A 25,647-nucleotide genomic window follows, 5' to 3' on the forward strand; every position below is an offset into this window, starting at 1 on the left:
AAAAAAGAACCTGGATCACTTTCTTACACCATACACAAAATTCAACTCAGAATGTATTGGAGACCTAAATGTAAGACAGGAAGCCATCAAAATCTTCAAGGAGAAAGCAGGCAAAAACCTCTTTGACCTCAGCTGCAACAACTTCTTACTCAACAGATCTCCAGAGCCAAGGGAAACAAAAGCAAAAATGAAACTATTGGGACCTCATCAAGATAAAAAGCTTCTGCACAAGTAAAGAAACAATCGGCAAAACTAAAAGGCAACCAATGGAATGGGAGAAGATATTTGCAAATGACATATCAGATAAAGGGTTAGTATCTAAAATCTGTGAGGAACTTATCAAACTCAACACCCAAAAAACAAATAATCCAGTGAACAAATGGACAAAAGACATGAATAGACACTTCTCCAAGGAAGACATCTAGACGGCTAACCGACACATGAAAAATGCTCAACATCACTCATCCTCAGGGAAATACAAATCAAAACCACAATGAGATACCAACTCACACATATCAGAATGGCTAACATTAACAACTCGGGAAACAATGGATGTTGCCAGGATGCAGATAAAGAAGAACCCTTTTACACTACTGGTGGGAATCAAACTGGTGCAGCCACTCTTGAAAACAGTATAGAGGTTCCTCAAATAAAAAACAGAACCACCCTACAATCCAGCAATTGCACTACTAGTAATTTATCCAGGGGATACAGGTATGCTGTTTTGAAGGGGCACATGCACTCCAATGTTTATAGCAGCGCTATTGACAATAGCCAATGTATGGAAAGAACCCAAGTGTCCATCGATGAATGAATGGATAAAGAAGATGTGATATATATATAAAATGGAGTATTACTCGGCAATCAAAAAGGCAATCCATTTGCAACTCTGTGGATGGAACTGGAGGATATTATATTAAGCGAAATTACTCAGAAAAAGACAAATATCATGACTGCACTTAGATGAGGAATTTAAGGTACAAAACATATGAACATAAGGGAAGGGAAGCAAAAATAATATAAAACAGGAGAGGGCCAAAACATAAGACTCTTAAATATAGAGAACAAACAGGGTTGCTGGAGAGGTTATGGGAGGGGGGGATGGTATAAATGAGTAAGGGGCATTAAGGAATCTACTCCTGAAATCATTGTTGCACTATATGCTAACTTGGATGTAAATTAAACAATAAATAAATTTTTTAAAATGTGAAGAAAACTGGATGCCTATGGGGAATTGCCTCTCATGTATGTTGGGAAATCTGCAAGGCTTGTATAATTTCTGAGCCAGCTAACTCCATGAGGTGGTTTCTGCTCCCAGGTAGATTAATTCCTGGCATACATATATTATACTGTTACGTTATAAACACAAAACTGCTAGTGAATAGTAGTAATAGTAGTAGTAATAGTAGTAATAGTACTGCTTCTTTGATTTTCTTTTCTTTTTTTTTTAAAATCAACTTGTGGCTGAAAAGTGCAGTTCTAAAGAATCACCACTAGATGCCACTCTTGGCAGAAATGAGAAAAAGGCCTATTGCTATTGTCTTTAAAATGTTTATTGCAATGGTGTTGGAACAAGGAAACCTTGGAAAGAAAAAAAAATATTACCCATTATCCTAAGACTCTAGAATACTAAAGTTTCAACTGCATATATTGTTAAGACTGTCTGTAAGACATGCTGCATATAGGTGGGATAGAATAGGTGTAGAAAAAGTTTCCCCGAAAGGTGGGTTGAAGCTGGGGAAGCTGAGGCTGTTAACATCTATGAAGCATGGACTGAGTCAAGTGTAACAAAGATAAAGAGTACAAGAAAAGGTCAAAAACAGAAAAAAACAAGGCTAGTGGTTAGAGAGGTGAAGACAATAATCAGACATGAGAAGCAGACAGACCCTGTGCGTCAAGACCAGGCTGGAGAAGGAAGTAAACAAGCTTGTAGTGGGCACCCCTTTGATGTGGTACCCAGCTGCTGGGCAGCCAAAACATCTATTATCTTTCAGATCTATGAATTAGGTATAGTTGCAATCACATGTGATTTTTTAAACATTTGCCTTGTCTTTTAACAGAGTACCTTAAACATTTTACTAATTTTCTTAGTCATTGGGGCGCCTGTGTAGCTCAGTTGGTTAAGCGTCCGACTTCGACTCAGGTCATGATCTCACGGTTCGTGAGTTTGAGCCCAGCGTCGGGCCCTGTGCTGACGGCTTGAAGCCTGAAGCCTGCTTCACATTCTGTGTCTCCCTCTCTCTCTGCCCGTCTCCCACTCACACTCTGTCTCTCAAAAATAAAATAAAACGTAAAGAAAAAAAAAATTTTTTTTAAGTTTTTCTTAGTCATCATAAAACTTTCACTTTTAATTAGCAGACATTATTTCAGGTTACTTATGGATACATAAGTATCCATACATTTTAGTCATTCATTGTTTGAGCATTTGTTGTATCCAGTGTGTTTCCACTGTGCATTTAATTATAGGGTTCCTGCTCTGTTTCCTTTAAAGTCTGATGTGGAAGGTGAATGCCCTATTGTAATATTGTAAAGTATTCATTACCACAAGAAAAAATGAAATGTCATCAATATTATAGTCATCTAGTTCCAGCTAAACTACCTAACCACACAACTTTTGATTACTTTTATGGAAAATGTAAGGTATAAAATTTGATGTTCCAACAACCACCATGATGACACGTAGTATCGTTTCCCTTCATTCCTTAACACTTACTTCCTAAGAGTCTTTTTTTAAAAATATGGATCTATTTTAAAAAGAAAATGCACATAAAACTGCATAATTTACTGTATAATAAACTGCATACTTTATTGACATTTTACCAGTTTGAATTTGCTAGAAATTTGAATGTTCCCTAACCTAAAAAGAAACTTTGGTATACTCTTTCCTAGCTTTAAGAGTGAGAAACAGACCAGTGCATAGATGCCTTTGAAGCTCCCAAGCTCTGTTAATCAGCTCTCTTGTTGCACAGAAACTCCATCTGAAACAGTTTTGGCAAAAAGGGGAATTTATTAGGGGGGCTCCTGGGTGGCTCATTTAGTTAAGTGTCTGACTTCAGCTCGGGCTGAGATCTCACGGTTCATGAGTTCAAGCCCAGTGTCAGGCTCTATGCTGACAGCCTGGAGCCTGCTTCAGATTCTGTGTCCCGATCTCTCTTGGCCCCTACTCCACTGGCACTCTATCTTTCTATCTCTCTCAAGAATAAACAAACATTAATAAAAATAAAAATAAATAAAAAGAAAGCTCATGTCACCATGAGAAGGAAAGAAGTGTACCCAGGCTCAAGGGTAAGTGAAGCCAGACACCTGTACCTCATCCACTTCATCTACATTTCTACCCAATCTCCCCCATTGCTGGTAACTGCAAGCTCATGTCTTCTTTACATTCTAACCACATTGGCTTTCGTTCATTCACACAACAAATATTTATTGAATACCTATTGTGTACAAGGCACTCTTTGGCTTGGGATATACCAGTAAGCAAAACAAACCAAGATTCCCTATTCCCATTGAGCCTTTCAATCTTTCCATATCTTAAACACACCCAGTTTGCTCCTATCATATATTATTACCCTATACATTCACCTCTCCTTTTCGGAAGGAATGACTTTGAGATTGGCCATGTGATTTGCTCTGGTCAATGGAGTGCAAGTGGATGTGACATATACTATGTTCAAGAAGCTGTAAGTACTTTTGCATGGTTTTGGCTCAGCCTTAATTTCTTCTGTCCTTTACTATGAGAAGACCATGTCTCAGACAGGGGCTACTCCTTTAGCCTCAATCCTAGATTAAAAAGACACAGAGTGGAGTTGCAAACTGGAGCAAAGCCAGTACTTATTTGTAGCCTGTATGTCTTATGGGTGAGAATGCAGTGTTTAGTGACCTAAGAAGGTAAGATTTGGTGGGTTTTGTTACTGTAGCAAAGTTGATGACATAAAAGCCTTTGTGGGGCGCCTGGGTGGCTCAGTTGGTTAAGTGTCCAACTCTTGGTTTCAGCTCGGGTCATGATCTCACAGTTTCTGAGTTCGGGCCCCACGCTGACAGCTCAGAGCCTATTTGGGATTCTTTCTCTCTCCCTCTTTCTCTGCCCTCTCCCACTTGTTCTCTCTCTCTCAAAAAAAAACAAAAACAAAACAAAAAAAAAAAACAACCTTTGGGGGTGCCTGAGTGGCTCAGTCGGTTGGGCAACCGACTTCGGCTCAGGTCATGATCTCGTGGTTTCTGAGTTCGAGCCCCTTGTGGGACTCTGTGTTGACAGTTCGGAGCCTGGAGCCTGCTTTGGATTCTGTGTCTCCCTCTCTCTCTGCCCCTCCCCTGCTCACATTCTGTCTCTGTCTCTCAATAATAAGTGTTAAAAAAAATTTTTTATTAAAAAAAAAAAAAAACTTTGTAATTGCTGTGTGCTCTGCCTGGAATGCCCTTCTCTTAGATCTTCATGTGCCTGGCTCTTTATGTCACTCTATTCAATATGACTCTGCACCCCACCCCTCTTCACCTGCTTGTTTCCTTGGGGTGAATGCTGGATAAGCAACGGCGCATAGCAAGGAAGCTGTGTGTGTGCGCCCGTGTAGTCAGACCTCATGGTGCCTTGGAGAAGACGAAAATGAGGTTTTTTCCTTACTATAGAAATAAATATTTGTGTGGTTAAATACACACATGTACACAATACTGAAATATAACCTCAGAGAGGGCTTCCAAAACTATATGCCCTAATATTATTGCCTCTCTCCCACTAGCCCCACCAATAATTTTAGCTTATTTCTATTTCATTTTCTTATGACATTTACCACTACTTGAAATTATTACTCCTTAACTATCTATCTTGCTCACTAAAATGAAAACTTCAGATAATAAGGACTTGTGTTGTTCAGTGCTGTATCTCTGGTATCTAAAATGGTTTTTGGCAGGTTGCATTCACAAGTATTTTCTGAACACAATGAAATCCTACCTCTGTTTAACTATCCTTATTTTTATTTTTATTATTTTTTTTTTTAATTTTTTTTTTCAACGTTTATTTATGTTTGGGACAGAGAGAGACAGAGCATGAACGGGGGAGGGGCAGAGAGAGAGGGAGACACAGAATCGGAAACAGGCTCCAGGCTCCGAGCCATCAGCCCAGAGCCTGACGCGGGGCTCGAACTCATGGACCGCGAGATCGTGACCTGGCTGAAGTCGGACGCTTAACCGACTGCGCCACCCAGGCGCCCCACTATCCTTATTTTTAAATACCTCAATGACATCCTCCCTCTAACCCATCACCCATCACTACAGAGCTATAAAATAGATTAGGGGATGCTACCACTTTGCTTTAAAATCTTTATTGACTTTCCTCAAACTATGGAACAAAGTTCGTCAAACCTGGCATTCAAGCCCCTTAATTTATTTCCAGTCTTCTCTCCCACCATGCCATCCCCTCACATACAGTGAATCAACAGTATAAGACCACTTGCCTTTCTCTAATTGCATTCACGGTGTTTCTGTTTCCCATGCTTTTATTTTTTTTAGTTAAAAAAAAATTTGTTAATGTTTATTTATTTTTGAGAGAGAGAGAGAGAGAAAGCATGAGCAAGTGGGGGAGGGACACAGAGAGAGGGAGAATCTGGCTCCAGGCTCTGAACTGCCAGCACAGAGCCCAACATGGGGCTCGAACCCAAGAACCATGAGATCATGACCTGAGCAGAAGTCGGCCGCTTAAGTGACTGAGCCACCCAGGCGTCCCTTTACTGTTCTTTCTTAAGATGCTATACAAACCAAAAGCACCCCTTTGAGTTACTCATTACTGAGCTCTCCCATTTGTATGTACAATGCACATGTTACATGTTAATTAAGTATGTTTCTTTTACTCTTGTTACTCTGTCTTTGTAAGTCTAATTTTCAGGGTCTCAGCCAGAAAACCTAGGAGGGTAGACAACAGAATTATTTTTCCCTCCCCCTAAATATCATTCAGTGGGCTCACAAATCTTAAATAGTTGCCAGGTAAGCCACAGAAGGGGGAAAGAATTACAACATATATCTTACAAAAAACTATTTGGAATATATAAAGAACTTTTACAACTCAAGAGAAGGTAAACAAGATTTGACAGCCACTTTGTAGAAAATATATGAATGGCCAGAAGCACATAAAAGATGCTCAATGTCATTAGTCATTGGGAAAATGCAAACTAAAACCATAATGAGGTGCTACTAAATACCCATGAGAATGGCTAAAAGTGTTGATAGTGAGTGTTGGTAAGGATGTGGAGCAGCCTGGAACTCACAGGAACCTGGTGGGCATGTAAAATGGTACAACCACTTTGGAAGCTACTTAGCAGTTACTTAAATATTAAACGTAAATGTACAGTACAACCCAACCATTCCACTGTTAGGTGTTTACCTAAAAGAAATGAAAGCATATGTCTACACAATGGCTTGTATACAGACGTTCCCAACAGTTTTACTCACAATAGCAAAACCTGGAAACAATCTAAAAGCCCATTAACAGGTAAATGGATAAACAAATGATGGCATATCCATATAATGTGATACTAGTCAGTAATAAAAAGGAATGAACTACTGGGGCGCCTTGGTGACTCAGTCCGTTAGCGTCCAACTTCAGGTCACGATCTCGTGGTTTGTGAGTCTGAGCCCCCACATCGGGCTCTGTGCTGACAGCTCAGAGCCTGGAGCCTGCTTCAGATTCTGTGTCTCCCTCTCTCTGTACCCCTCCCCCACACTCTCTCTTAAAAATAAACAGTAAAAAAATTTTTTAAAAAAGGAACGAACTGGGGCGCCTGGGTGGCGCAGTCGGTTAAGCGTCCGACTTCAACCAGGTCATGATCTCGCGGTCCGTGAGTTCGAGCCCCGCGTCGGGCTCTGGGCTGATGGCTCAGAGCCTGGAGCCTGTTTCCGACTCTGTGTCTCCCTCTCTCTCTGCCCCTCGCCCGTTCATGCTCTGTCTCTCTCTGTCCCAAAAATAAATAAATGTTGAAAAAAAATTAAAAAAATAAAATAAATAAAATAAAATAAAAAAGGAACGAACTACTGATACATCACAACATGAGTAAATTTAAAAATCATTATGCATGTGAAAAAAAAGATGACACAGTACATACTATTATAATCCAATTAATACAAAATAATATTTTTTTTACAAAGAAAACTAACGTATGGAGCCAGAGCAAATCAACAGTGAGGGATGAACTGCAAAGGAACAGGAGGAATCTTGACCACGTTCTGTATGTTGATTTTAGCAGTGGTTTTATGATACATACTTCTTCAAATCATCATAGAGTTTTACACCTTAAGTGGATACCATTAATTGTATTTTGATAAAGCTGATTTTAAAAAGCTGCCAGGGTAGTTTCTTATAAAACAAAAATTCTATACAATCCAGCAATCACTCTCATTGGTATTTCACACAAAGCAGTTGAAGAATTATGTTCATAAAAAAATCCCGTGTGTAATGTTTGGCAATTTATAATTGCCAAAACTTAGAAGCAACCAAGATACCATTCAGTAGGCAAATGGATAAACTGTGGTAGAACCAGATGACAGAATGTTATTCAGTGCTAAAAAGAAATGAGGCATCAGGCAAAGATGACAAGAGGGAACCTTAAGGGCAAAATCATGAAGACAGTAAAAAGATCAGTGTATGCCAGGGCTTGGGTGAGAGAAGGTATGAATAGGTAGAAGACAGGATTTTTAGGGCAGTGAAACTATTCTGCATAATATTATGAAGGTGCATTCCCTCATACCTTTGTCAAAATCCACAGAATGTACAACAATATGAGTGAACGCTAATAAAAACTATGAACACTGGGTAACAATGATGCATCACTACAGGTTCATCAATTGTAATAAATGTACCACTGTGGTAGCGGATACTGATAATAGGGGAGGCTGTGCATGTGGGAGGGCAGGGGATAGATGGCAATTCTCTAGTTTCTGCTCAATTTCGCTCTGAACATATAATACTCTAAAAAATAGTCTATTAATAAATGGAAAATAAGTTTTTTAAATTAAAAAAAAAAAGCTTCCAGGGTATGCTGAAATGTCTTCTTTCTCCCTTTGGACAAGATACTCCTCAAGCAAGCAGATAATTACAGAATTATCTCATAGATTTTAGATGTTTTCCAAGGTATGATGATTTATATCTTCCAACTCCCCCACCCCTGCAAAAACAAAACAAAACAAAACAAAACAAAACAAAACAGACAAATCACACTCTTTTGCCACTAGATGGCATAGAATGTTCCTGTTCCTGTAATGGTAGAAGAACAGAAAGTTAAAACTCAGAAGTACAAATGTAGAGCAGGGATTGATGACTTAAGATATACAAGGAGAAAAACTAATTACATAAAAATCCAATTTATAACTCAAAGGCACACATATTTAACTGGAATTTTTAAGCAACATATACAATTGTTTCAAATTATAATTACTTGTGTCTAATATGCTGTAGCTATTTGATATTTGTTGACTAAATGAGTGAAAAGGGAAGGAATTTGGATCCCCTCTGAGAGATAATATGTAAGAGGAAAAAAGTGTTCTTTGAGGGAGAACTATGCAGTGGCTACATGAACACACCCTTCCAGGGGTGAGTCTAGCAGAGCTAAAATTGGTCTTTGACATATTTTACACCTTTGTAGACTGAAGGTAACTGACAGGGAAAATGGTTCCAGAGTTTTGACTGACTTCCCTCCATCCAGTGGAAAAATGAGTTTTACCTTCATTTGCAATTCAATTCCCTTATCAAATACAAATTTATGCTTTTTGACTTTCCTCTGAACTGGTCATAACTTGTTTGTTCTCTCATATGAATAAAATAAAAATCTTTAATACATATGCATCTTTACATTTGTATAAGTCATGATTCTGCCTTTTTTCTGAAAATCATCTTTTAACAATACCTATAGAAAAACAAGCTTATTGGAAATAAGAGTCTTCAAACCTGGGAGCTGGCAGAATAGGTAAATACAGAATGGAAATACCAAAAAAATGGACTCAGGTCAAGGGAAAAAAAAAAAAAGCCTGATTTATTCTCTTTGAAAATCCGGTCCAAGCCAAGACTGACTATAAGTGAGTTTACTGTCCCCACCTATATTCACAGGGATGAACCCTCTGCCTGTCTGGACTATATAATCTCACCCTCCCCCAACTCCCCCACAGCTAATTAGATTAAGAATCGACTGAGTCAGGCTAAACCAATCAGGACAACTCTTGCGAATTTGGATTTAAGACTGTACAACAGGTCTCAGGTTTCTACTGGGCACTAACACCAGGAAGGTATGTAAAGCAGATTGGGGTCCCACCAATCTGTGTCCTGGAATATACGCCTACATGCCAATTAAAATTTCCAAACTTGTTTAACACAATGAACTTTCAAGCCAGGTAGATCTTTGAAATTAAACATCAAAACTACTAGTAGGGGCACCTGGGTGGCTCAGTCGGTTGATTGTTTGACTCTTGATTTCTGCTCAGGTCACGATCCTGAGATAAAAGAATTGGAGCCTGGTTAAGATTTTCCTCTTTCCTTCTCTCCCTGTCCCCAGCTCACATATAAGCGTGCTCACTCGCACACTCTTTCTCTCTCTCTCTAAAATAAAAAATTAAAACAAAACAAAATCTACTGGCTATGCAAAGTAGCAGGTTCTTCTCTGAAATTCAATTTCCTCATTTGTTTATAAGGAAAATGAATGCCTGTCCTGTGCCTCTGTTGTGATAATTAAATAAGTTAAATCCATAGTGAAAAACAGTTCTTGGTACACATCACATACTTAAAACCTAGTGTCTACTTAGAAAGCAAAAAAGAGGGGCACCTGGGTGGCTCAGTGGGTTAAGTGTCCGACTATTGATCTCAGCTCAGGTCTTGATTTCAGGATTGTGAGCTCAAGCCCCGCATTGGGCTAAACATTAAAAAAAATTTTTAATTAAAAAATAAAAAAATAAAGCAAGTGATACAGATAAAGTGCAGCCCAATGTCCATTACAGTCCTTTCCTCCGAGATGACTTTTATGTAACTTTCCAATGATATTAACGATGGTGTGGATGAGGATTTCTAGAGAAAACAGGTCTACAGGAAGGAGTCTAGCTAGGTCCACTATCTCTTGATTAAACTTGTCAATGCTACCCTTGTTAGGTCTAAAAACTATAGTGCTGGGAGCTGTAATACCTATAGAAATGGCAAAATATTACTAAGAACACCTAGAATTGCAATGGCCATCAAGGGGAACATTCCAGTTAGACAAGATCATTTATTTGCAAAGTACACTTGAAAATAAAGATTCCCAGGGGTGCCTAGGTGGCTCAGTAGGTTAACCGTCCAACTTCAGCTCAGAGCATGATCTCACGGTTCATGGGTTCGAGCCCTGCTTGGGGCTCTGTGCTGATAGTGCAGAGCCTGCTTGGGATTCCTTTTCTTTCTCTCTCTCTCCCCCCACCCCCCTTCTCTGCCCCTCCCTGACTTGTGCTTTCCCTCTCTAAAAATAAATAAATAAACTTTAAAATAAAAGAAAAGAAAGGTTCCCAAATTAAAGGAACAGAATAGGATACCTATTTTAATTGGTATACAAAAGTTTCCAAAAGACTTCAAGGTTCTAAAATAGCTTAAAAGATTCATTACAAAAGGCTAATGAAAAAGTAAAAACAGCAGAGGTACCTGAAACAAAAGACATTAAGACTGATGTGACCCCTACTGCTCCACTCTATCCTTCTTTACCTGGGTGCTAGGTTTTACTAATTCTGTGTCTGAACTGCCTTTATACTCTGAAGAGACTGTTCAAGAATTACCTTTTGAAATTAAGCTGCCTGAAGTTGCAGCTACACTTTCTATCTTTTTTTTTTTTTTTCTTTTTAATGTTTATTTATTTTTGAGAGAGAGAGACAGACAGAGACTGAGTGCAAGCAGTGGGGCAGATAAAGAGGGAGACACAGAATCCTAAGCAGGCTCCAGGCTCTGAGCTGTCAGCACAGAGCCTAACCACAAGGTCACAACCTGAGCCAAAATCGGATTTTTAACCAAGTGAGCCACCCAGCCACCCCACTACACTTTGTACTTTAAAGTTCACTCTCATAGGGCAACAGTTCCCTTGGAGAGAAAAAGAAGTTGCCACTGTGGGGGTGGCTAACAAACTTCAGAGAGAAACTCTACCTCAACCAGTACCAATGACTTTGGAACCTTTTACTGAAAAACATTCCTTTTAGCTGTGTGACATAGCCCTAGTCATTCTATCAGGTAACCATCCCTGTCCAAACTCAAAGGGTTAATATGGGTTGCCTCCATGGAAGACCTCACTTTGGAGTTCCCTGACCAACCTGAACCTGATCTTTCATGTTCTTTCCATTCTGTCCTTCAAATAGAAGAATTTTTTTTTTAATGCTTATTTATTTGAGAGAGAGAGAGAGAGAGAGAGAGAGAGAGCGCGCAGGGGAGGGGCAGAGACAGAGAGGGAGACACAGAATCTGAAGCAGGCTCCAGGCTCTGAGCTGTCAGCACAGAGACTGACATGGGGCTCGAACCCACAAGCTGTGAGATCATGACCCGAACCAAAGTCAGATGCCCAACTGACTGAGCCACCCAGGTGTCCCGAAATAGAAGAATTCTAACAGAAGTTCCTTAATTTAATCAAGATGCCTGAAATTCGATGAGCTGCTTCCAGTATAGACAGTGGAAGGATAAAAAGCGCAGCGCCTATAAAAATACGTATAGATGTGACTAAACTTCTTCCCGAATTTCCTCAGCATCCATGCAAGGCCTCAAACCAATAAGAGAAGACCTAATCAGCCAGGAGTTAATCAATTCTGTAGGAGGCCTTCTAACACTCAAGGGGCTTGCCAGTCCAGAAACCTAATGGAAGGGGATAGCAATTTGTCCAGGACTTCAGATCTATTAACAAAACAGTTATTCCCCTTTTTTCAAACATGCCTTTTGTCCCAAGTTCCACCTGACTCAAAATTGTTCACTGTGGCAGACCTCCGTTCAGCCTCTTTCAGCATCCCTGCAGATCCTGACAGACAAGATCTATTTGCCTTTACTCAGAATAATCAACAACAATACACCCGAACAGTTGGGTACAGAGGCCAAGGCTCATTGAGTCCCCTTCTTATTTCGCCCAGCTGCTCCACAAAGACAGAAATACCCTCCAGTTCCCCAGGTAATGAACTCTTTTATAGCATGTGGACAGTCTCTTGCTGTGCTCTGTTACTAAGAAGGCATCCATACAAGATCCTATTTATTTGCTACAACAGTTAGTTGAAAAGGACATAAGGTATCTGAAGAATCGCAATCATCCTCAGACACTGTTTATTACTTAGATCATGATGTAAGTACTGGTGGGATCCAGCTATCTCCAAAAAGAATTAAACTAATCCAGGAATTTCCTAGGCCTACAACAAAGTGACAGCTTCATGGAGTTCTAGGTCTAGCTGATGTCACAGACTATGGGTTGCTAATTTTTATGTGCTTCCCCATCTTATGAACTTATTACCATTTTGGTTCCTGGACCCCTTTCCCCGGGATGATCTACATAAACAGGCCTTTCTGAAACGGAAACAAGCCTTACAAGAGCCACCTGCCCCAGGGAAGCTGAACTATTCAAAATCGTTCGCCTAATTTATACATGAAAAAGATAACCAAGTCCTGGAGATGCTCACACAAGACGGTGACAAAGGCTTGTTGCCCATTATAGTATGCAGCTTGATTCAGGTGCTTCAGTCTATCCCAGCTGCTTTAAGGCAGGATGCAGCTTCAGTCAGAAGCCTCAGCTGATCTAACATTCTGGAAGGGATGTCCACTTACAAACCCCACATGCTGTCCAAAGCCTTCCTAACTCTGAATTGACCCACTAAACTCAAAGTCCTTCTGCTTTCACCACCAATCTTCATCTTAAATGTTGCAACATTCTTAGACCTGACACATTAGGGCCCCCCTGCCTAATGAAGGTGAGCCTCACTACTGTGAGGTACTAACGTCCCATTTCAGGACACTGTGTCCTGATCTAAGGGACACCCCTTTGACTAATTCTGATCTAATCTTGTTTTTTGATGGGTCATACTGTAAAAATGAAAATGGAAGTTCCAGGCTGATTATGCTGTTACCACCCAATATGAACTACCCAGAAAGGGAGATGTGCCAAAAGCTAAATCAGCCCAACAAGCAGAGCACCAGACCCTCACCAGCGCAGGTCAGTTTTCAAAAGGGCACGTTGTTAATACTTACACTGCTGAAGGATACGCCATTGGGGTAATCCATGAGTTTGGAATGTTATGGAAATACAGGGGTTTTCTCATGTCCACTGGGACCCAAAGAAAAAATGGACGCATACACGACCTTACTCTATCTTCTGAAGTTCCTGTCCTCAAGTAGAGACACTTACTAAAAGGATTAAACCTGAACATCAGGGACATGCCCCAGCTGACTTTCATGCAGAGGCAACAGCAAGAGAATCTGTAAAGGATGTGGCACATGTGGATAAAGTCCATTCTGCTTCTAGAAAAAAACATCCCTTTGTTGCCAGACCTTTGCCATGCTGATGTCCTTGTGGCATGGCAACAGTTTGCTCCTGAATCAGAAAAATTAGGATGTACAAATAACGCTTGTAAATTCAATGAACAGTCAAGGATACGGGAAGCCCGTGATGGCTGCTTGGTTCTTTCCGGCTCCTTGGCAAATCCCATTTTTTGATTTTTACATTCCTTCACCCACCATGGTAGGTTTAACATAACTCAAATTATAAACAAACATTGGTGGAGAAACTTCTACAAGACTGCCAAAAACAAACAAACAAACAAACAAACAAACAAACCACAGTTTATCATCAGTGTCTAACCTGTCAGGACCACAGTTCTAGAAAACCTATTTTTGTTCCCAGCCTCCTATGGACCCTTTGAACACCTACAGCTGGACTTCATTCAACTGCCACCATTCTGGGGTTATCAATATGTTCTTGTTATTGTTTGTATATTTTCCAGATGGGCTGAAGCTTTCCCCTGCTGCAAGGCTTACTCCCTCAAGTGACAAAGAAACTGGTAGAAAACATGTTTCCCATTTGGGGTATACTTTCCATAATTTCTAGTGATCAAGGCATCCACTTCATTGGGAGAATCATACATGCTTTAATAAAGGCCTTACAAACATCTTGGACGTATCACTTTTCCTATTGCCTCAATTCATTGGGCAAGGTTGAAAGAACTAATGCAATTTTCCAACTTAAAATCTCTGAGCTTACTGAAACCGCTGGACTCCCTTGGTCTAAGGTTCTGCCACTGGCTCTGCTGATGATTCACAACGTCCCCCTTGGGAAACATAAACTCAGTCTACATGAGATAGTCACCTGCAGGCCAACTTCTATTGGCATGCAACTTTCTGCTTGTCACCTCATGCCAGTATGACTAGCTACTGTGAGTCTTTTTTTTTTTTAATGTTTATTTATTTTTGAGAGAGACACAGAATGTGAAGGGGGGCGGGGCAGAGAGAGAGGGAGACAGGGTCCAGGCTCTGAGCTGTAAGCACAGAGCCCGACGCGGGGCTTGAACTCACGACCTGTGAGATTGTGACCCAAGCTGAAGTCGGTTGCTCAACCAAGCCACCCAGGCGCCCCTACTGTGAGTCTTTAACGTCTAATGCTAAGGCCTACCATCAACAGGTTAAAGAAGCTTTCTCTGACCCCAGTTCCAAGGATCCGGTTGGTCACTCTGGAGCCTGGGGACTGGGTATTTTGGAAACACCATTGGGAAGGGGGGGAAAAAAAAGCAGCTCTAGAGCCACATTGGAAAGGACCTTACCAAGTATTCCTGACCACTGACACTGTTGAAAAACTAGAGGGCATTAAGCCTTGCATACATATCATACAGCTAAAGACAAGACAGCCTCACTTGACCTCTGTTCCTGTAAAGATGCTGGAGACATATAAATCAAATTGACAAGGCAAGTAGCTGACATCGAAGTGAACTGCTTCTTCCCAAGACACCAGATCAAGACTTCATACTTTAACATGAAATTTTTTCTCCTCTTTCTTTCCTTTGGCATCAGCCTGGAAAGACAAGACCTTCATCTGTATCTCCCAGGCCATTGCTAAGAGGGAAAGGGGAGTAATCTTTCAGACTGCTGGATCTGTCATCAAAGATTCCAAGCTGTCCAGGATGTTAGAGAGCCCTGGTCCTCCCTGTGACTTATTTCTCTTCTTTTCCTAATGTCACTGAAAACTACAATTAACCCCGCACCCCCTGAAGTCTCCCACTGATTTCAACTTCTATAGATAGAACAAACTGTGCTTTGTTTTTTTCTTTCTTCAATTGTAAGTGTAGTACCCAATTAGATACAATCACTTCTATAAATCTTATTACTTGAATATCCTCGTTCTCCTGATCATCTAGCTCACATCTGCTCCCATTCTCTAAGACATCTCACCAGCAACACCCATCTTTGCAGGGTATTATAAGGACTCATTCTTTCAGTTTAGAAATGTTCTTCCCATTGTGCTGAAAATCTAACTGACCCCAGGCTGGGGTGACAGGTGAGAGGGCAAATGCAATAATCCCATCCTAATGGGAATGGTTTGTGCATCTTTGTCTGTGGCAATTATCATTCTCCTTGGGCCTGTGAATGCCTCGTTGGCACAAGCTGGGCAAGGCCTCTTAAGTTATCTAACTGTACCCCTAACTTTTCACAAACAAACTAAGACATCTCATTGGTCGACTCCCCTGAATTTATACCATTGAGTTAAAACAGACCTACCAGGAGGCATTCAGGATTCGGGATTTGCTTCCTTTGGCAGGGTCATGATTCCCGGGTTAGGAGTTAATGAAAAGGAGGATGTGATCAGAAACTTCTCCCAACTCTTGAAGATAATGAAGAATCTGTTGCTAATGGGATAGTTGTCCTACAAAGATCTTTAGCCTCTCTGGCAAAAGTTGTCCTCGATATTAGAATAACTCTTGATTATCTTTTACCTGAACAAGGAGGTGTCTGTGCTGAGGCCAACACCACCTGCTATACCAGGGTCAGTATCTCTGGGGAAGAACTCAGTTACATAAGACCAAAGGAAAAAGGTGAAAAGGTGATTCCTTCCTTGGAGTCTTTCTTTGACTTTGTGGATTTTGATTGGTTTGAGTCTTGGGACAATGGCTTCAGAGTGCACGCCAAACACTGGGAATTATCCTCCTTATAGTAATCATATCTCCCTCTACTAATTACCAAGCAAATGACTGGGCTGTTTAAGGAATGACGAAAGTGACCAACTTAATGAGTGTAAACTGGAAGTTACGACCTGTGAATATCAAGAGGTTAAGCAGGAATATCGTAACCTATAGGTACCACCTAAAAGAACAAAACTGTCAACTTCAGAGTGGTAACTGAGAGTGGCACTAATGCCTTAAATTTTGATCACATCTCTCAGTTACTTGGAGAATCGAGAGAATTGTTAAAAACAAAACCACAGGCCCAAAATGATGTCACTTAGACCAAGTTGCCAAACGGGGGCTTAATACCTAATCTAACTGCACCATCAACTTCCCTCAGAAATGTAGTCTCAATCAGTCAGCCAGGAATTTTTCAATTAGTTGCCAATGAGTCTACCACATGGGTCACCCTATCCCTCAAAGAAAGATGAAGTAATTGCTCCTGGCATGGAGCAATCCTTTCATTTTGCTAATAACTTTCTTTCCCCATCCTCCTTTCCACAAAAGCCTTCCGTTTTGTACAATTCCTTGGGGCTCCTCTCTGCTCACTGGATGGGAGGGTGCCGGTTCATGAATCATTTAATAAAGCCAGTTAGATCTGCAAATTTTCTCAGTTGGACTTTGTTTTTGTAACCATATCATCTAACACCCAATCAATATCCATATTTTTCTGACTGTCTTTAAAAATACCTTTTTTGCATTTCAGTTGATTGCGTTCAAGTTCCTAAACAAGGTCTACATGCTGTATTTGCTGGATGAAGTTCTGAAGCCTCTTTTCATCCTAGAGCAGTCCTTCTGAAATATCCCTCCCCCAACTTTTTTCCCATGCCACTGACTTGTTGAAAAAAACTGGGTCACTTAATCTATCTTGTTATGACCCACATTTTGGATTGTTTGCTTTTCCATGCTCTCACATAACCTGTTCCTCAATCTGCCATATTTTCTAATAAACTGGAAGTCACAGGGCCACTTACATTCACCATAACTTCCGATCATGAGTGGACAGGGAGTGCACTTGAGAGTGCCAGAGCTAGACAGGGATGAGTGGGCATTTTGATTATGCCATTTAAAAGCTGTGACCTTGGGGAAGTTACTACACCTGTCTAAGTCTCCACTTTCTCACTTGTAACACAAGAATATAACAATTCATAACTTGAAGAGTTATGCAAAGATAAAAGGAGACAGCCAGCACTATGATACATAAACAGCAAGCAGCTCAGTGAATGTCAGTTCCAGCAATGACCAGCGATACCTTCAGCTTACACATCATAGAAATACTCATTCCAATAAAATGCTTCTAAAGTACCCAGAAAATTGTATCCTATTTTGACATGGCAGGATAAGTACAATACGTATCTATATAAGTGATTAAGCAATACCTACAGCAGAAGTAGGGAGTCCGAGGATTTTTGAAGAATAAATTGTCTTCAGGAATTTTGCTCTACTTTCAAGGGAGCAAAGTCTCCTCTGGGCCAAAAACATGCTGCAGGATAAAAGAAATATGTTAACAAGAAGAAAATATATGACACTTACATCACTATCAGACACTTACAGCTAGCTAATAGACCATAAGCTTATACAAAATATAAGTAAAAATTTTTCACAGTTCTCTCTCTACATATAACCTCTCATCACTAGAACCCTCTTTATCTTATAAAAATTTATGGATATGTCATTTTAAACTAGAGGTGTGTAAGCATATTGTGAATTCAAAGAATAAAAAGCTCTAATTTAGTCAAGAGCATAAAATTACAGTAAGTAGAAGTTTCATTTATAGCAGCTATAAAAACCAGGATATTTCAACCTAGGAACTACTCAAATTTCAGAATTGTCTGGATAAAGTCATATAAAAAAGCACAATTTGTGACAGTAAATTAAAGTGGTTACAATTTAGCAAGTTGTTTGAAAAGCATTATAGCAGGTCCTTGACAAACATAAAGAATATACGAATGAATTTTAGGTTATTTTCAGACGGCACTTTCCTCAACAATCCCATAGAAAGGTAGCAAGCTATTTCAATAGATTCTAGTTACATAACAGGCATGCATTCTGAATTATGTCTCTACCTATAAGGAAAACTGTTACCAAAGCAATATGAAATTCTATTATTATACTGTCACCTGGAATTAGAAGACAACTCAACTTTCTAAGAACATTCAGGTAAACAGAAACTTCTTACTTAGAAGTTTTAGTCTGAGAATCTTGTATCAGTGGGTGCCATTCCCTCCATCTCCAGTGGTTAATTAAACTTTAGAAGAAAAGACATACTCTACAGATTTAAAGGAATCCACCAAAGCTAGCTAGGACTCTCTTTGAGTTACCAAAATGTTAAGGCTACAGAAAGCTTTAAATGTGAGAAATAATATATTGAAGTTTCTTAAGAAGTTAAATATAAAATCCTGACCTTGTCAGCAATTTCTCAGCTTAAAACAACAGCCTCTTAGGGGTGCCTGGGTGGCTCAGTTGGTTAAACATCCGACTTTGGCTCAGGTCATGATCTCGCAGTTTGAGAGTTCAAGCCCTGCATCCGGCTCTGTGCTGACAGCTTGGAGCCTGGAACCTGCTTCAGGTTCTGTGTCTTCCCCTCTCTGCCCCTCCCCTGCTTGCACTCTGTCTCTGTCTCTCTCTCTCCCAAAAATAAATAATAAACATTAAAAAAATTAAAAAACAACAACAGCCTCTCAGCCATTCTATCACATCAGCCTATTTTAATTTTCTGCAAAGCACTTTTGTTGTTGTTGTTTGGTTGGTCATTCATTCACTCATTTGATGCTTCATGTGCAGGGCCTGGTGTATTTAGTTTACTACTGCATTCTCTGGCAAATAGTATGCACTTGATAAATAAAATGTTAAATTACTGAATAAATACATCAAATCACATTACAAATTAATGATATCAGTGGCTATTTATGAATCTTTTTATGAAATATTGATTCCTTTTGTAAAGTAAATAATTACCCCTTATGTTTTAAGTCTTTCAAGTTGAAGAACAGGTTTTCTTAAATTAAGGAATGCTTATTCTTGCATCATTAACTGTTCTATTCAGGAATAAATTATTAACTAGTTTAGGCAACATGGATAGTTTTAAGAAAAGGTATTACCAAACAAAGGGAACAATATCAAAAAATCTTTATTGAGTATCATGGAGCTATTTGATTTAGGATAATTTAGTTGCTCCCCCCTCTCCCCCCCAGCAAATCAATGTTCATTTATTTCAGTTCAGCCTAATTCCTTAGGTATTTAGACTAAGTATAAGCAAAATATTTTCTTCTAAGTGGACAAATGAGAGAGACCTGTTCCACCTTCTGGAGGAAAACGGGGCGGGGGTGCGGGGACAGTATAGGAATCAGGATACCTGGATTCAAGTCCTTATTCTGATATTTTAGAAAGTTTTCTATCCTTGGAGAAGTTGCTGACTCTTGCTGAACGTCAGTTCCCTCATTTTTCAAAACAGGTGAATAGATCAGTCCTCGGTTTGAAGGTAAATCTAGAAGGTGCTGGTAAGTCACTGACTGATCACGTGTGGAGCTTAGACTCCAGCTCTTGGGAAATCTCCTCTGGACACCAGGCCTCAGTGCCCATTCTCCTTAGGAAGTTGACACTCAATCTACCTGTTTTCGTCTGGAAATCCCAAAGCCCAAATCTCGCCTCCTATCTACCTTCAACAGCATATTACCTCCATAATACAATGTACTTGCGGGCAACTGACCCAGTTCTCCATTTCTCTTCCACGTTCCAAACCTTCCATTGTGTCTTTTAGAACAGGTGGACCATAATCAGCAAATTCCAATATATCTTTATGTTCTCAGAGCATTCTCCTTGTTTTAACACAAATCTTAACCGTTCCCTGAACATACCACTTCTATGTTCCTCAGTGTTGGCTTCTGTTCATATATGCCCCACCTAACTCTTTCTTGCCATCCATTTTACCACTGCCAGACTATTACTTCCCTCATCTGCCTCACTGACATTATCTTCTGTCCTGCTGGTAACTCCCTGTCCTTATTAAGGACTTTGTCAGTGCGCACACAGTATTCTCAACTCAATACTGTGACCATCCCAGGTAATTTCAATGGCTTCAGAGATGATCCACCCAACAGGTGACATCCCCATGTCCACTGCTCTTCTGCTCCATTCCACCTTAGTCTCTCTCCTGCTACCATACACTGCACCTTGCCATTACCTCAGTCGGGTCTAATTGCAAAATAACTGATTGAAACATTCTGCTCTTTGACCATAAACTATCTTTCCTTTCAATTAATTATTCTATTCTTCAGTATTATCAAGATCTCTAGGAGGCTGCCTTTCCTTTTCCCAATCAGCCTGCACTTTCCTTTATTTTCCAATATAGATGCCAGTTCATCACTTCAGCAATCTTCTAGACAATGCCCTACCCCACCCTGTCTAGCCTCTCACCTGTCTGTAACACTCTAGCCCTGGATCAACTCATCTACAGTGTTTGGTTTTCCCCAGCTGGGGAAGGTCATACAGGATGCGTGGTTTCACCATAAATACATGGCCATTAACTTCGAATTGACCCCCAACACTCTGCAGCGTTATACTCTATTTTGTAGGGGAAGGATGGCAGGATATGCCACCCCAAAATACGCCACTTTGGAATAAGAATTATTTTGAGCTAAAGGCACTTGAAAAATAGCAAATGCCAAAAAGAGCAATCTGATCCTTCCTTTTCTTCCTGAAAACAGGAGATAAAATTTCCATGTGAAAGGTGCCTTCCATATACAGGAGAAAAGGAACACTCTTAGATGGTAAACTGAAGCTGAGTGAATTTTGTAAAAAGAGGCCTTGTTAAAATAATCCTTATCTTCCTTTAGCTTACCTAAATATTTTAGTTACTTTCCCACAATTGCCTCTCCACGTTCAACCTAGCATAAAAGCAGTTGTTTTGGCCGATTCTTTGTACGCTTCTCCTACTATCTGCCTTATGTCAGTATAATTCTAAGGCCCAGCTGGAAACCCTAAGAGGGCAGGCCACACTTCTCTCCTACAGTCCAGATTTTAATTTTTCCCACACTCCTCTAACCTAAAAGCTCTTTGTTCTAAATAGATGCCCTTGCTTCCTATCATAGAGAAAATAGAAGCCATCAGATTTACCATCTCAATTTACCCAAATAGAAAACACCAAGCCCAAAGAATCCTTTTTTCCTTCCTTTCTATACTACAGGAACTCACCCTCCCATAAAAGGATAATTCTTCCTCCCATGGCTTAGATCTCATTCACTCCTAGCACTACAGAGACCTTTCTCCAGTGATTATTACCCTTTCTCTTGTAAATGCAACTTTCCTTGCTCACATCTCTTCCAGTTACAAAAACAGCAAATACAAAACACCAACCAAGAATTAAACTCTTGACTCTACCTTCTCCTCCCCATCGTACATTTCCTCTTCAAATCAAAACCTTCCTGTTACTTTCTCTTAAGAGCAAAACTTTTAAAAAGACAGATTAGTTGTCTCCTTTTCCTCAATCTACATACTCTTCAACCTGATGCAGTCTTTTTTTTTTTTTTAATTTATCTATTGTTTATTTTACACCCAAGTTAGCATATGGTCCAACAATGATTTCAGGAGTAGATTCCTTAATGCCCCTTACCCATTTAGCCCATCCCCCTCCCACAACCCCTCCAGCAACCCTGTTTTTCCTCCATATTTAAGAGTCTCATGTTTTGCCCCCTCCCTGTTTTTATATTATTTTTGCTTCCCTTCCCTTTTATTCATCTGTTTTGTATCTTAAATTCCTCCTATGAGTGAAGTCATATGATATTTGTCTTTTTCTGACTAATTTCGCTTAGCATAATCCCCTCCAGTTCCATCCACGTAGTTAGTTGCAAATGGCAAGATTTCATTCTTCTTGTATGCAATCTGACTTTTGTACCCATTACTCCACAGAGGCACATCTTGCTCAAGTCAGTTCTGACCCTTGAGCTCTCTGCAGCTTCAGATACTACTGGGTAAGTCCTGTCTCCTCCCAGAAACACCCGTGTTCTCTTGGCTTTTGACGTAGTAGGATCCCTCATTTCCCTCCTACCTCTCCTCCAACCTGCCACTAAATGATAGAATTTCTCAATACCCAGATCCGGGCTCTCTCTTCTTCTCAACCATTACTCTCTCACTAGGTAATCTGTTTGTGGGAGAAATTGTGGGGTATCCATGGGGGGAAAGAAAAAAAAAAGGCTCCAAAGAAATCTAAGTAGGCTGACAGCTATAGATTCAGAACCTCTGAAGCTATTTTTCTTCTGCAGTTTACATAAACACATTTTGACCAGCACTTTCTAATGCAATTAACATTCCATATGTATATTTACAAATAATAAAAATAAATGAACAAATTTGGATGTCATTGAAAAGTCAGAAAAAAATCAAAGGTATATGGCTTTTAATTCTAAACAACATTTTCACTATATTTTTCTAGCTTCTCCTTAAAAACAATGCTCTGAGAAGAAAACCAGGCAATTGTATATCAAGGCGATCTGGTAAACCTGATTATAGCATATTATACATAAGGTCAGCTCCATATTGAAATAATCATGATCAATATAAAATTAAACTATTTATCATCATTGGAGTAGAGTATTTAAAACCAAGATACAGAAGGTGTGTGTGCCACAAGCTGAGAAGGGTCGAGAATTGTTGGTGGGGGCGGGGAGCAGAACCCAGAGCCACAATGTAAGCAAAGCAGTCAAAATTAATCTTATCAGTTTGAAACTCTGGCCTTAAACCCCAATGATCAATTTACATATAACTGCTTTGCTTGTGATGACGAAAATGTTTAATCTGACGATGTTCAGATCGCTCAGGTTAACTGCAAGCCTCAAGGTGAGGTGACTCCAAAAAAGGCTGACGCCAATGCACAGCCCACGTTAGCAGTTTGAACAAAGATTATTTCTACCTTATGCTCTCCCTGTCGGCCCACTTCTTCCAAACTTGTTTGCAAAGTTCCCTGGTGCAACAGAGGGCATCTAGGTGAACAGGTACTGGACGGGGAAGTACAGTGGGAATAACAGGCCTCAAAGCCCTGTCACTGGAGCAAGAATGGGAAAACCGAACCATATTTAGCCCGCACCACACTTAAGGAGGCAGGATCCTGAAACTGTTAAAAAGCCGATCTGTGAAAATGGATTCGGCGAATATAAATCTGATTGGAGGAAGAAGTGTGGCTGCCTTGTTTCCATGAGAAGGAATGAGGTTCTAGCACAACACGAAGTGACTTTGTGCTCGGTTGGCGCCTGCCGTGGAAGTGGGCGGGCTGCCCAATTCTGGCCTCAGGCTGCAGAGGGGGACAGGCGCCCCCGTGCCCGGGAGGCAGCCCAAGGGCGGGGGGTCGCACTCGTGGAGCGGCAGATTGGGCTGCTTTTCTAACCACACACCTCAGACTCCACACTTCACTTACACAGCAAGTTAACAGCCTTCGTTTCCTTTCCAGTTAGGAATCCCGGTTTTGGATGAACTGTTGTCGGTGTTTTCAAAATGCCAAAGTTGTAAAATCAAGAGCAAAAGGGTCAAAAAGGCTTTTTTTGGGGGGGGGGGTGACCGGGGTGCTGGGGCCCCACCTGCCAGGCCAGCCACCTCTCCAGAGGAAACAATGTCAGCGCGGGCGCCCCGCACCGCCAGGGTGTGGGTCAAGGGACCCAGCCCCGGGTCACGCCGCCTGCTCCCAAACGCTAGTCCCGGTCCTGAAGGAGATCCAGTCGGCCTCTCCGGCTCGCAGGAAGCCCGACTCCGGCCGCCTCCCTCCCGGCCTCGCTCCACACGACTCCGCGCGCCGGGACACGGAGCGCCCCCCTGACACCCCACTCACCTCCTACGCGCGCGACAGTCTCGCCTCCCCCGGCTCGGGTCACGCCTGCGCTTCAGGGCCGAGTGGGTCAGGATTCGGGCGTGGGGGCGGAGTCTGGGCGCGGGTGCCCGCGGGGTCGGGATGCAGCACGCGGATTGGCTGAGGCGTCGGCCGCGAGCGCAGACTGGATGCCACGGGATGCGGGGTGGGGCGGAAGGCGCTGAAAGGGGCTGGAGGGCCTGAGAGGATCGCGAACTGCTCCGGGCAGGTGGAGGTGCGGGGGCGGTGTTAGGTCAGAGGAACAGAGGCTGGGCTGGGCAGGGGGGTGGGGTCGAGGAGGGGCCTTGGATGTGGCCGCGGATTGGTTATGAAATTTAGGCCCTGGGCCCTAATTGGATGTTAGAGGACGAGGGCTGATTTGGAAGAAAGGGTAAACCTTACGGGCCCTGGGCTTAGGCCAGAGAAGAGTTGTAGTGAGAATAAATGCTAAGGTTCCTGAGAGAGGGCGACACTAAACAGAGTGTGAAAGGGGTTTGTAGATGTAATTCGTCATCTGGGACAGGGGTGAGGAAAAAAAGCAGGAATTTCCATTTCTGAACAGTAAAATGGGTTTGATTAAAGAACTGAGAAGGGAATGTGCCACCAAGGAAAATACAGGAGATTTTAAAAGTGAACAAAAAACTCGCTGGAGAGTAAAGGACACCACATGTCTTTGGGGGGGAGGCGATGCTAGCGAAAGCACAGTTTCTGTTAAAAATCGAATTTCACAATTGGATTTTCTGCCTCTCCTATTTTAAGAAGATGAGAGGGTAGATGAAGTGAGTGTGGCAGTAGCATCGTACTCAGGCCTAGAGGAAAGAACAAAGATAATCTTTGGTTGAAGGAATATACTTTTTTTTAAAAAATGCTTATTTTATTTTTGAGAGACAGAACGTGAGTAGGGGAGGGGCAGAGAGAGAGAGAGAGAGATAGAATCTGAAGCAGGCTCCAGGCCCGGAGCTGTCAAGAGCCCGATGTGGGGCTTGAACTCACCATGGGTGAGATCATGACCTGAGCTGGACGCTTAACCTACTGAGCCACCCAGGCGCCCCAAAGGAATACACTTTTTTTTTTTTTAATTTTTTTTTTCAACGTTTATTTATTTTTGGGACAGAGAGATACAGAGCATGAACGGGCGAGGGGCAGAGAGAGAGGGAGACACAGAATCGGAAGCAGGCTCCAGGCTCTGAGCCATCAGCCCAGAGTCCGACGCGGGGCTGGAACTCACGGTCCGCGAGATCGTGACCTGGCTGAAGTCGGATGCTTAACCGACTGCGCCACCCAGGCGCCCCTGGATTGTTATGTTTTGTAGGGGAAGGAACATTGCAGTGGGTTCCTAACAACACTGAAGCCAAAGCCTTAAGAGTGTCGGTTCATTTCCCAATGTTCGGTGCTGCTTTTCTTTTTCTCACATGTCACAGCTATGAATGGAGTACTTGGGTGCTGAAGCTGCTTGAAAAACTGAAGCAGAGGAAGTGAGTGTCCTGAACCTTACAGAGGCAGAAACAGACAGTAGAGGAGTTAATGCATACAATGACTTCAGAGGGTAATTGCTATAAAAGAAGCAATGATGGGTGGAGACATCAGATGGTTTAAATAGGATGGTCAGGAAAGGATTTTTTTTTTTCCCCCAGAGAGGTACAGACACACAGATAGAGAGA

At 41.3% G+C, this 25,647-nt stretch overlaps 1 protein-coding gene across 1 annotated transcript in view; it reads right to left on the reverse strand.

Annotated features, from left to right (window-relative positions):
* Positions 1-24,876, reverse strand: part of KYAT3 (kynurenine aminotransferase 3) — a 71,406-nt gene extending 46,530 nt beyond the window's left edge. The window contains exons 1-2 of the mRNA XM_043575514.1: positions 23,969-24,876; positions 17,536-17,635 (exon numbers count right to left, since the gene is read on the reverse strand). Coding sequence (XP_043431449.1) covers positions 17,536-17,634 — 99 coding nt within the window. The 5' untranslated portion in view covers position 17,635; positions 23,969-24,876. The remainder of the gene's footprint in view (positions 1-17,535; positions 17,636-23,968) is intronic.
* Positions 24,877-25,647: the final 771 nt, after the last annotated feature.

Source organism: Prionailurus bengalensis, chromosome C1, assembly GCF_016509475.1.
Source record: "Prionailurus bengalensis isolate Pbe53 chromosome C1, Fcat_Pben_1.1_paternal_pri, whole genome shotgun sequence".
NCBI lineage: Eukaryota > Metazoa > Chordata > Mammalia > Carnivora > Felidae > Prionailurus > Prionailurus bengalensis.